Source organism: Acromyrmex echinatior, chromosome 1 (genome assembly GCF_024713525.1).
Source record: "Acromyrmex echinatior isolate Ae372 chromosome 1, ASM2471352v2, whole genome shotgun sequence".
NCBI classification, from domain to species: Eukaryota; Metazoa; Arthropoda; class Insecta; order Hymenoptera; family Formicidae; genus Acromyrmex; species Acromyrmex echinatior.
The window spans coordinates 8541500-8554148 of NC_141852.1; the positions used below are offsets into that span (position 1 = coordinate 8541500).

A 12649-nucleotide genomic window follows, 5' to 3' on the forward strand; every position below is an offset into this window, starting at 1 on the left:
TCATTTTTCACACGCTGTGTTTGTTTGTATTTTAGAAACATTAAATAAATTTTTTTAATTGCAATACTGATATACTTTGCGCTTTACTATCGATTTCTCGAGGCATCTCATATTAGGAGCACAATTTTTTGACTTTGCGATTTGCTCACTTTTTACATTTCTTTAATTTAAAAAAAAATCGAATTTGAATTAAATTTTATGTAACGTTATCTTAAATCTTATTAAATTCCCTTCAAATGACCTATTATTAAAGCTTATTAAATTCTGCCTATAGATTTCTAACATTTATCCAAAATGAACTCGATATTATAATAAGAGGCCTTTTCTCTATCTACGTATCTGGATATTTTGCTATTATGAAAATGATATAATATGATCAATACATATGTATCTAAGAAATGAAAACCAAATTAAAAAATCAAACAAAGAACGCAAGATAGGACATTAAATAAATTAATATGCTTATATTTTACATTACGAATTATGTAATATAATTAATTATTCGGACATATTGAATATGTTAGATATACAAAGAGTTGACATAAAAGATGCCTTCTAACAAAGCCATTGCTACGAGAAAATTAATTAGATACCTTGTCATTGAAAGCATTCATAAATCCGGATCTACAATAGGTATTTTTTAAGCTTTAAGCTATAAGAAATTGCTCAATTACAGTCGAATGCGAGGAAAATAATTGACTATAATTTGTCATTTCTAGCTTAAGGCTTAAAAATCTATTGTAGATCCGGGTTAATACTTTCAATGGCAAAGATCTACACGTCTTTATATGTTACACAATCAGTCTAATTTAAAAACGTTACATAATAAAAAAATTCCTTAATGTTTCCAGTAAAAGAATACTGACAGATAATAAACATATTTAATGACCATATTGATCGTATTTTGTAAAAGAATAATTCTTGTTCATAAGCTGCATAATGCGAAAAGTCAACTCTGTCTTTACACCGCTTTAACAAATCATCATGCCTGATTCGCATGCATTAAGTGCACTTATCAAATATGAATTAACTAACTACGTAACTGTATGTACGTAGATTCGTATTCACAATCGAGCGCATAAATACGCCCACATATAGTCAGTCGCGCTCGAGTACACCTACCTTCCTTACATTGAGATTAGAGCTCAGTATGTCAATGGCAGCGTCATCGTGGTCGCGTCGTTCAATGAAAAGATTCGACGAAATGTTAACTCGAACATTCTACGAGTGACCGTTACTTTGACCCACTAACAGATGACATGTACCACAAAATCGGGACGGGGCGTGAGCGTATTAAAAAACGTACATGAATACTTGAAAAGAAATTGAACCAGAATAATTGATACATAAGACACAGTATCAAAGAAAAAGCAATAGCTTTTTTTTGAAATTGTAGTTTTTATTTGCACTGTATACTGTATCTTTATTGTTGTATATGTTACATAAGAGACTATAACATTATTAGGCGTTAATCACCTCTCAAAACAGAGAGAAATTATTGATCAATTCAATAATATACAGAGTCTAAGATAGAGACAAGTTATCGCAAACATTTGTACTCTTTGATCAATTTGCAATCGATTTTTTTGATTGATTTCGCATATAATAAGAGAAATTATTAGTAAATAAAAGAGATCCTCTTCTTTTTCATTTAGCAATATTAATGGTTATAATTGAAATGTTATTTTTATGCAACAACATAGCTCAGTTATTTAAATTTTTAAGTGACGACTCTCGACAAGACGTCACTCCCTCCACGTCTTTATAAAGATTTCACTTATAATATATACTATTCATTTCTATAGATTTCATTCAAAACCGTTACTAATACACAAGAAGAATAAGAAATTTATATCGTTTTCTATTGAAAGCATCATTTAGAATAATACAAATGAGTCGACATGCAAAAGAAGTTATATTTAAAATCAAAAATATAAAAAAATTAGGTTTTTACGCCTGTTCCATAACTCTTAGGATACGGATGGAACGTATTAAAACATTAAGACTGTTACAAATTATAAAATCAAAGGGAAAAAAATAGACCTAATGGCAAAAAAGTTAATGTCCTATTGTTATAAGGAGAAAGTATGCATAAGAAAAAAGTTAAATTCCTAAAAATTCCTATTGTTGCACAAATGTAGTTATATTCATCAGTCATATTAATTAAAATGCAGATTTGAACTTTATAAAATTAGCTTAAATCTTTTTTCTAGCTGCAAAGTCATGTATTTTTATTTTAATAAATAGAAATTATAAGTTCTCTCTTATGTTAACAAACTCACCTACGCGAAACGAGTAACTCTATCTGCGCGTTAGAGGGAATCCCCTGGATCGTCCTAAATCGAGGACCAATTCATTATACGAAACGATGAACTTTTATTAATTTCTTTCAAAAAAGTTGTCACAATGCCAATTTCATTAAAATCCAATCTTATTTATGGTATAATAAAATTTTAGTATTATATTATAATAAATAAACCATTTAATCATTTAACTATTTTGTATACTTTTTTGTGTACTTTTTTCCCTAGAACATTAACTTCTTTTGTAATTGGATCTACTTTTTGTTTTGATTTTATAGAATTCACTGTTGTAGCGTATTTTTAACACATTCAATTTATATCCTAAAAGTTACAGAATACAGGCGTTCCAATCTATTTTTATCTATTTTTTTATACTTTTGAATGTAACTTTTTTATTATAATTAATGAGCTATATTTCATTAAATATATATTTTATATCCAGTGCCAAGTATGCCACTGAATAATTAAATAATGACTAACTAAGAGATATATTTTTCGTAAAATAAAAAATGAATTATATTTTAACATTATAAACAATTTTTAAAATCAGCATCTGATATCCTTCGAGATTTACTTCTTATTTCGCTTTTTTATATGTATTTAATAGTTTAAGAGAGAATAGTTTATGAGAAAAATTATGCATACTTTTTTATTCATGAAAAAATTATTTACATGAAAATAATTTATGCCATATAAATTACTCATTTTCAGATATAAATTCATTCGAAAGATCGACTTTTTTAGTACAATCAGAGATTTCGAATACAGAAGAGCTTTAAGACAGTAAGCAAAAAATAAGCAACTTGAATGTAGTTTTTATCGCGATTTTAAGCAAAAGAACTTATCTGCAGTGATCTCTCTTAAATATTACATACTTTCAACGCTTGTTAAGTGATTGTATCTTGAAACAGTCTTTTTTATTGAATAGTGTTACAAGATAAATACAAAGTATTCAACAAGAATTATTACAATCAAAAATTTCTTCAACTATTTCCGGTAATCCACTAAACTGTATTCCTAACTGTGTTCTCACGTGTTATCTAAAATATCGCTGTCTTTGAACACGATATTTTACAATATATAATTTTAATCAGATTAAATTATAAAAATAATAAGGCTCAATAAATAAATGAAAGAATAAAGGGCTACGAGCCTAAAAATCAAACAACAAAATAACAATTTACATTAAACGGTTAAAAAATAAAATAAACAATGTCATGAAATTAAAAAAAAACGTGAAATATAATTTAAAAATCAGTAAGTGAACAAGAACAAATGTTTCGATCCCTGTTGGATCATTTTCAATGTGAAGATAAAAATGGATGTAACGTAGAAAAAATATACAGGGTTGGCCATATTCGACGGAAAGATGTTTTTTTTTTTAATCATGGGAAACGTTACTCGATCTAACATCTCTGTCAAAAGTTACAGTGTTGCCCAGATCTTTCCGTCGAATATGGCCAACCTTGTATATAAATTAAATAAAATTCGCATACGGACTCAATATCAACTATAAAATTCGCTCCAAATTGAGAGAAAACCAAATAAACGATTGTAGTTGACACCAATGTGTCACCAAAGAGAGCTAAGAGATATCACTTTATCTCTTAGCTTCCTAGAGAGATGATCAATTTTGATTCCCGTCGCATTGTCTAATTGATAATATACCATTTTGACACACATACTAAGAAACATGTTCGTTCTTTTGCACACGCACAGTTTGGAGGAACACATTGGTGTCAACTACAATCGTTTATTTGGTTTTCTTCTTAAAATTTTGTGCTTAATTTTTATATATTATTTGTGTTATTTTTATTCATCTTCTATTGAAGTAATATTAAATAAAAATTGAATAAGGCTCCAATGATTAAATCAATAAAGGTTTATGATGTCAATGAGAGCCAAACACTGTTGTATTTGTGTTATCAAATATATATATCTTATATATATATATATATATATATATATATATATATATATATATCAATCGCCAATTACAGACGTTTCATAAGATTTGGTCATCTTCAGTGTATCGATAACATTTTCGGAGTCAAATTAATTCGTTGTAACGATATAGACACATACAGTTAGTGAAACCTGTCGTTAGGCTATTATCCAAATTTAAGAACTTTATATTCGTCTGTTGTACTTAGCTGGATACCCAAATATTAATTCAGTCATTTAAGCTAAAATTAAATTAATAAATGAACTTTTTAATAAGTTATTCATAGTCAAAATATTATTAATTAATTATATCAATTAGATAATCTTACTTTGTATTCAGCATAACGATGATCTGTTATAAACGCGATATAATTATAACTATATCTTGAGAGTGTATGACAGAACGTTTCGCATTCTCATTGTTTATAAGCCTTAATATTAAAATAATATCAAAATTTAAGTGGACTGTTTGAGACACGTGAAATTTATTAAATTTAGCATAAATTTTCCAATTATGTAAAATATTAAAAATATATTAATTAAAATATATTATTTAAAATATATTAATTTGTTATAATTTATTATTTTTCATTGTATTTTTTATGTCAAAATATAACACCGTTTCAGCGTTACTGCTATAGTGGTTTTCTCATTCTATTAAAAATACTCATAATCAGCACTATTCTTTCAAAAGTACAAGCAAAAAATAATTCTTACTACATTTTATTTTCAGATTCTATTCAAGATGACGAGCGTAGTAACAAATCTGGTGCATAGTTATAGGGACCTTATGGACAATCAGTCCGGTAAGTCCATTGCATTTTAATTATATTTTAACATATTTTAGCTCCGCATCCAAAACTTTCCTGCATTTTTTAAACTAATATATAATTGTAATACTGAATTTTTTAAATAAATTCGTAAAGGCTAACGAAAAATGGATCGAAATTATAATATCAATCCTCCTATGTCAAGATAGAATATTACAAGTATACGTTATCATTCCAAAAGTCGTTTCAATTCGTTCGCTGTTATCATTCCAAAATTAGTTATTACGAAATGGAGATCGAAAATTACAGTCATATCACCGTAAAAATAGATTCTTTTGCTTATTATTTAAGAATATATTTTTTTAACGAAATGAAAAAGTTATGAAAAAACTGCAAATATTTGAAGTAATGTAATGAATTTGGCGATTTAAAACCTGGATCAAAAATTATTTCAATAAGAAGTAGACACGCTCTTTTAAAAAATATAATTAAAATGAGCAAATTTTCATTTAAACTATAAAATTGTATTAAATATAAATATCGACTTTATTAAACTGTTTTATATGTATATAACATTTATTTTTATAAAGTATAAATTTCTAATTTCAATCATTTTTTGCAGAAACTATATATATATATATATATATATATATATATATATATATATATATATATATATATATATATATACATACACAATATATGTGCGCGCGCGCGCGCGCGTGTGTGTGTGTGTGTGTGTGTGTGTGTATCTGATATTCTTAAAAAATTGATCATGGTGTCGTTTATTCTATTAATTTAAATACGTTAAATATATTAATAATATGGAATATGGCAGTGTGATAACAATTAAATCGATAATTAATTTGTTATTAATTAAATGCAATGCCCGTATCACATCGCAACGACATTCGATTTTACAATATAAAGAGATTTGCAGTCACATTTAAATCTCCGGAGATTTTCATAATCTTTTCTCTCTGAAAAGATCTCGCACGATGCTTAATTTAGCATCTTAAGGAAGAATTACCAGCGTCGTGACTGACATTTTTAGAAAAACATTAACGAACATGAATTGGCGCAAATATAGAAATTTTTAACGATCGTTTTTAGATTTCTCGAACTAACATTTCATCGAATCTCTTCACTGAACAGCGATAACATCATATTGAATTCTAATCTCGACACAAGAAAGTACATACTAAGAGCCTTTTGAGTATAGAATCGAATAGCGATAAAAAATTGTTCGCTATATTTTTACAAGACTTGATAAATTCATGAGATTTAGAAATAGCTCTTAATACGTTCCGTATTGACATCATTGTGTCAATAAGCCATGTATTCACGAATTAATGTAATCGCACGGTGAAATCTCTTCTTACCTTACCGGTATTGTGTAATACCAGTAATTTCGCAAATATGCTAATAGAAGAGATGAAGTAGAGGACATTTACGTAACGCGGTCCAGTATTGGATGTTCAATTAAATGACATAACGTTCGTGATATGTTAACGGATGAAAAAGAAGGAGATCGCATTTAGCACCCGATGTTTTTGCCAATCGAGTGGACCTTACAAGAAAAACTATGCAAATTTATTTAAGAGATTGTAAGGACGATGGAGCTTTTTGCCGAAAATCCCGCGAGTATTACAACCGAAATTTCAACGATTCCCGGAGTCTGTTTACCGCGTGTATTTTCACGGCGACGAGAAACCCTCCTTCTCCTCTTCAGAATCTTCCGGCATAACGTCAGTCAATATCGTGTCGTAATGCCAGCAAACGTTCGCGTTTCTAATTTCTCCGAGAACCGTCCGGAATCCTTGACCGTCTGTTTTCCATACTAGTCTGACAAGTCATTCAACCAGTCTGGTTCCTGTTCCAATATCCTTCGCGATATTCGCGTAACGATACGAGAACGAAAACGAGTTACTTTTGATAGAAGATCTTATTTATTCGCTACTTTAGAGTTTAAAATTCTAGAAGAAATCTATTTTTAATCGTGTAATTTGAGAACTATCAGTTCTCCTTAACTTTTTAGAACGGAAAGATTTATTCAAATTGATTAATGGAGGATTCATGGAAATAAACGTATAATTAATGAGAAGATATTTTTATAAAATTTACGTTCTCAATTATTTCAGACATCCGTTTAACTTTCTCGCGAGAGCGAATTGAAAATGAATTGAAATGAAGTGATCCGAAAATAAAAGTACATGGAAAGAACAGTTTTGCTAAAAATTTAAATAGATAAAGATCTGAAAATAATTTTGTTGAATCAAAATTATGTAGAATTATTTTTTCCATTAACATAAATTAACTTTAATAATCTCAGTTCGATTTCATCTTTTTCTAATTTTTAGAACTAGAAAAAGATGAAGAGTTGAACCGAGATTAAAGTTAATCTATTATCTATTGATGGAAATGGACATTAACATTCTTAACTACAATATAAAACACTTACTTAAATCTAGATAATAATTATTAATTAGTTAAAAGTCTACATAATTATTTTGATGGTTCAAACAAAATTATTTTTGAATTTGTAGCTAAATTTTTTAATAATAATTAACAAAACAACCATATTGGATACTTCGTACATAGTTGAAAAATTTGTATTAAATTCAACACATTTACGTGTTTACTTAAATTTATGTGTTAATTCAATACAAAATAAATATGTTAGAAAGTAATACAAAAAAAAATTAACACAAAATGTAACCCTGACATAGTTTATAAGTAAACTACGGAAACATATTTTTTCAATAAAATTAACATTATGACGTGTTAAATTAATAATTACGCACTTCATTTATTCATGATATCTGACTCTCATCCCCGCCCTTTAGAATTTATATTTTAAAACACATTATTTTTACGTTATTTGTTCACTTATAAAGTGTTATTTGATACTGAAAAAATGTTGAATATCAATTTAACACAGGATATTTAAATAACATAATTACATTATATTAAATTAACACTCGAATTTGTTAAAAAATTCAACACAAAATTTTCACAATAACGTGAGTGAACCGTTTCTAACATAAATACAAAATATTTTTTACTATGTAACAAGGAAATAACGAATAAATGAAAGGTATAACTTATTGACAGACATTTTAATTATTAACGTGATTAAAACAGAATACTGTATAGAGATAATTAAAAGATCAATCTCGCAACAAATACTTGCCGGCAATTACAGGGTATACGCTTATTCCAGAGAATTGAGAGAGCTAACGTAAATAATGGACGACTGTGGCGTCGATACGGCATTGACGGGGTAAGATCGGCGTTATCTTTAATTGGGGCGTGACGAGAGCAAGAAAATTGCACAGTCGTCTGACGTTTCGCCGTCGCGTCTTAAAATCGATGAAAGCAATCCGCTAGTGTGACGAATATATATATTTTATTCCTTTTTTTTCTCCCATTAACGCCTAGAGACGAAGAAGTTTTCGCGTGATGCGAAAAACAGACGTAATTCCAACGAAGCGATCGACGTCAACAATCTGTAATCAGTGACGAGCTCGTATTTTCCGCTAATCGTATAGGCCGTATAGACGCGGAGGCGCCTGCCATTTGCTTGATCGTTGCAATACCCGCTTTTTTGCCGCATTATTGATTTCGTCAAAAGATCTTCGCATAAGATGTTACGTAATATCCGAATGCACGAATAGACGAAATTCGATGCTATTCACTGTCGCCTAACCGGCTTCACTTTGTCATTATAGTTGCGTTCCTCGTAACTTGCTTGCTTACATCCACTTTCTTTTCCTATACCAACTGGCTTGTTATTGGGACATCGTTTTCTCATCGCCTCTTTCTCTCATCGATTAGTAGTCCTTCTATTGTGTATCCAACTTTTCTACAATATCAATCTTGCATCTTTTACGTAAGATTCAATGGATGTTTTCAACGTTTTTTCGTAACCGTAAACTAAATGATCAAATTAATATGTTAATTAATAACAGCGTGCTAAAATCGAAGCGTATAATATCGATGACATGCTGTGCCGCTTCGTCAGCTTGTAATCGAGTCGTCGGTCAATTGTGTGTTGACTAAGAGCCCAAGCGTTTCGCTGAGAATGTTGAAAAAAAACAGAATAAGAGAGAGAAAAGAGAGAGAAAGAAAAAAAAATTGTTCCATGTATCGGTCTCGTAGGTATCCGTCAAGCCGCGCGAGTGCGAGGGTAATTTAGTGGAAGGCGACTGCTCACTCATTCGCACCTCCTGCACGCACTCGCGCCTTTTTCTACTTCCTCCTTGTCGAGGGTGGATAGAAAAATGGCGATGGCCATTTTCTAGAGTGCTCGGGAGATCGAACATATTGCTGCTTGAAAATCATCGCGGATAATACAGGATTGCCACAAAATTCGAAATCGGAGAAATCAGAGAAAAGTCAGGGAATTTTGCAAAACTTACTGGAAAATTAAAATTCTTAGCTTCCAAAGAAGTTTAATGTATATATCATACCTACATAATTTTGGAATACTATCAATTTAACAATCAAAAATGCAAGCAGTATCAGCAACATCAATAGTAATTCACATTGCTATGTTAAATGCTCTCTTGATAAAATATTTAACCGTTTCCAAATCAGGACGAAAACTTTTTAAATATTATTAAAAGTCAGAGAAAATCATGAAATTTTGGAAATCAAGAAAAAGTTGGAATTTTAGAATGAAAAATTTGTGACAATCCTGTAATCATTCTCTTTTAGACGTGCATTTCAAAATTTTGTAATTCCAAAATATCTAAAATAAATGTCTATTTTGTAGGGTATATCACAATTCGCAAATCATCTTTCGTGGGGAGATAAAACTAAATTGAATTGAAAAGTTCTACATCACTTGTAATTTATAATTAATAAATGATTAATCTTTAAGTAGATAAATGAGAATTTAGATTGTAGATAAAGATACGCAAGTTAGTAAGTAGTGTACTTGATTAGAACATCTTTAAAACAAATTTTAATTCTATAGTTATATTTTGTTATTATGTTATAGTTAAATAATAAAATTAAAAATCGGACTCTCACCACTTAAAATAATAACAATACCAATTTAAGGCTAATAAGAGTCGACACAGGACGAGGTGTGTAATTTTAATGTGGAATGATGACTTAATTCCAGTAACTCCGTGATATCTTCTTTATTCAACATGAACGTTTCGACTCTCTTTTGAGTCTTCCTCAGCATACAAACTTCTTTCTTCACGCCAATAAAACTTGGTAGTCCATCAAGGCATGTTCGACACTTCGCAATATGAAAACTATAATTGTATTCGATATTAATAATTTATTTGATATTTATTATATTCAAGAAATCCAAAACTTCTAAGCATGCTTGTGAGTCCATTAAGCGTTCACTTTAAATTTGGAAAGTGGCTCAAAAGAGAATCGAAACGTTCATGTTGAATAAAGAAGACATCATGGAATTATTGAAGTTAAGTTATCATTCTACATTAAAATTACGCATCTCGTTCTGTATCGACTCTTATTAGCTTTAAATTGATATTGTTATTATTATAGTTAAATTTATATCAGTTGTCTCTATAAGATAGAACTGATAGAGGAATATAAAATATTGAACTTTAAAATTTATGGACATCTGCACTATTAGATATCAAAAATGCAATGATAACTCCTTCCAATTTCTTGAATTAATAATTTTATTATATTTAACTTCCATGTTAAAATTTAAATCAATCTATTTCTGTGATTGATTTTAAAGTAAACAATGTCCATATTAACATACTAGTAAATAAATGTACTTAGTAAAATAAGCTAAGTTTGAATCAAATTTAATACATTTTCTTGAGTTGAATTGTTTTAATTAAATTAATGACATATTAAACAGAAACAGTGGCGATTTTTTATTTACAGAAATAATTAAAAACTCAAAATGAATACAATTTAACATTATGAACTTAACAGTATAGGCAATATGATACGCTTTTTTCCTTTTTTGAAACAAAGTATTAAAGAAAACTATATTTAGTACGTGCTATAGTTATCTCATCTTCTCACTTAAAAGTCAATAAATAATTAATATGGGCTTCTTCACTCGTTTGTGTTGAAATAATTAATAATTAATAGATTTTTTTCAAAAAAAAATGCACGCGAAACTTCAGTGACGTCTGATCTGATATTCTGCTATAAGTTTATTATCTTTTAGCCAATACCGGCGTTACAATATATCGGCAGTACATCGGCATATCCGATATTGTCGCGGCAATGGTATAATGAATTCTTGTTCGCAACGGTACTTCCTGTCGCCGGTTACGAAATTTTGACCTCGTTACAAGTGCGCATTGTATAATGCAGAGACGACTTTTAAATTGTTATTACGCGGTCCACTTTCCAATGTACATATGATATACCTTGCAAAACATCGATACTCTTTGCACGATCGGAATTTCGCTTTATTCTTCCATCGGCCCTGCCCCCAAAATCTTTACCTTCTTTTAAAATGCTTTCACGCATTAATTTACCACAGTTTCTTTTCGTCCATAATCGTAATAAGTAGGTATACACTGAAAAAAATATTTGTAGAGACTAATATACACCGAGAGAAATATACATATAACAATTTATTTTGTTGATATGTGATTATCAAAAAATTTCTTATTTTCATTAAAAATTATGTTCTATAATTGAAATTTGATTATATTACACTAACACAATTTTTTAATGAAAAAGTAAGAAAGTTTTTGATAGTCATATATCAACAAAATAAATAATTGTACGTATCAAAACATTTCTCTCAGATTGCGCATTCCCTGATTATAATATCTCCATTAGAAAAAAATAAACATATCGATCAGCATCTTTCTTCAATTCTATTAGCATCTCTTTAACTCAATAATTTTTAGAGAAAAAGGAAGAAAGGGAGATAGCGATATGATTCAAGATTCAAGTCTACCTCACTCTTTCTACATTGAAAGTCATAACTTCTATTCAGGATTATGTGCATTCTATTTTTATTATATCTACATTTTCGTTTATGATTATCTCTTATTTTTTAACGTTTAATATTTTATTCATATTCTCTCTATTTCCAGATTCCAGGGTGAATGATTGGGCAATGATGAGCAGCCCATTCCCGACTCTGGCGATATGTCTGTCGTACGCTTACTTTAGCAAGGTTCTGGGACCGAAACTGATGGAAAACAGAAAGCCTTTTGATCTTCGGGGTGTCCTCATTATGTATAATTTCCTACAGACTTTCTTCTCCATGTGGATATTTTACGAGGTTCGTTTTTCTTACATATTTCTGTAACACTGAATTTACTGTCGCTTGATGATATTAACACACATTTACCATAACTACGTATGACAACGAAATTTCTAAAAATCTCCACACACACATATACGTATTCTATTAATTATTAACAAGATCAAAATCAAATATCATAGGATCTATGGCATAAGTGATAAGAGACATAGATAAGAATAATCGAAAGATAAGATTATCCATGAGTGTACATATAAGTGTATATATAGAGTGTATATATAGTGTTCTGAGTTACACATAAAGTGCATCATTTGTTCTTGTTGTTTACCAATTAATAAAGAAGGATAAAACATTACATCATGCGCTTCATGCATAACTTGGAATGCACCTTATATGTC

The 12649-nt window shown here is 29.3% G+C and overlaps 1 protein-coding gene across 2 annotated transcripts in view; it reads left to right on the forward strand.

The window, feature by feature from the left end:
* LOC105146624 (very long chain fatty acid elongase 7) overlaps positions 1 to 12649 on the forward strand; it is a 48402-nt gene that overhangs the window by 25463 nt on the left and 10290 nt on the right. For both annotated transcript variants that reach the window (XM_011057012.2, XM_087414334.1), the window contains exons 2-3: positions 4981 to 5053; positions 12079 to 12269. In XM_011057012.2, the coding sequence (XP_011055314.1) occupies positions 4993 to 5053; positions 12079 to 12269 (252 nt within the window). In that variant the 5' untranslated portion in view covers positions 4981 to 4992. The remainder of the gene's footprint in view (positions 1 to 4980; positions 5054 to 12078; positions 12270 to 12649) is intronic.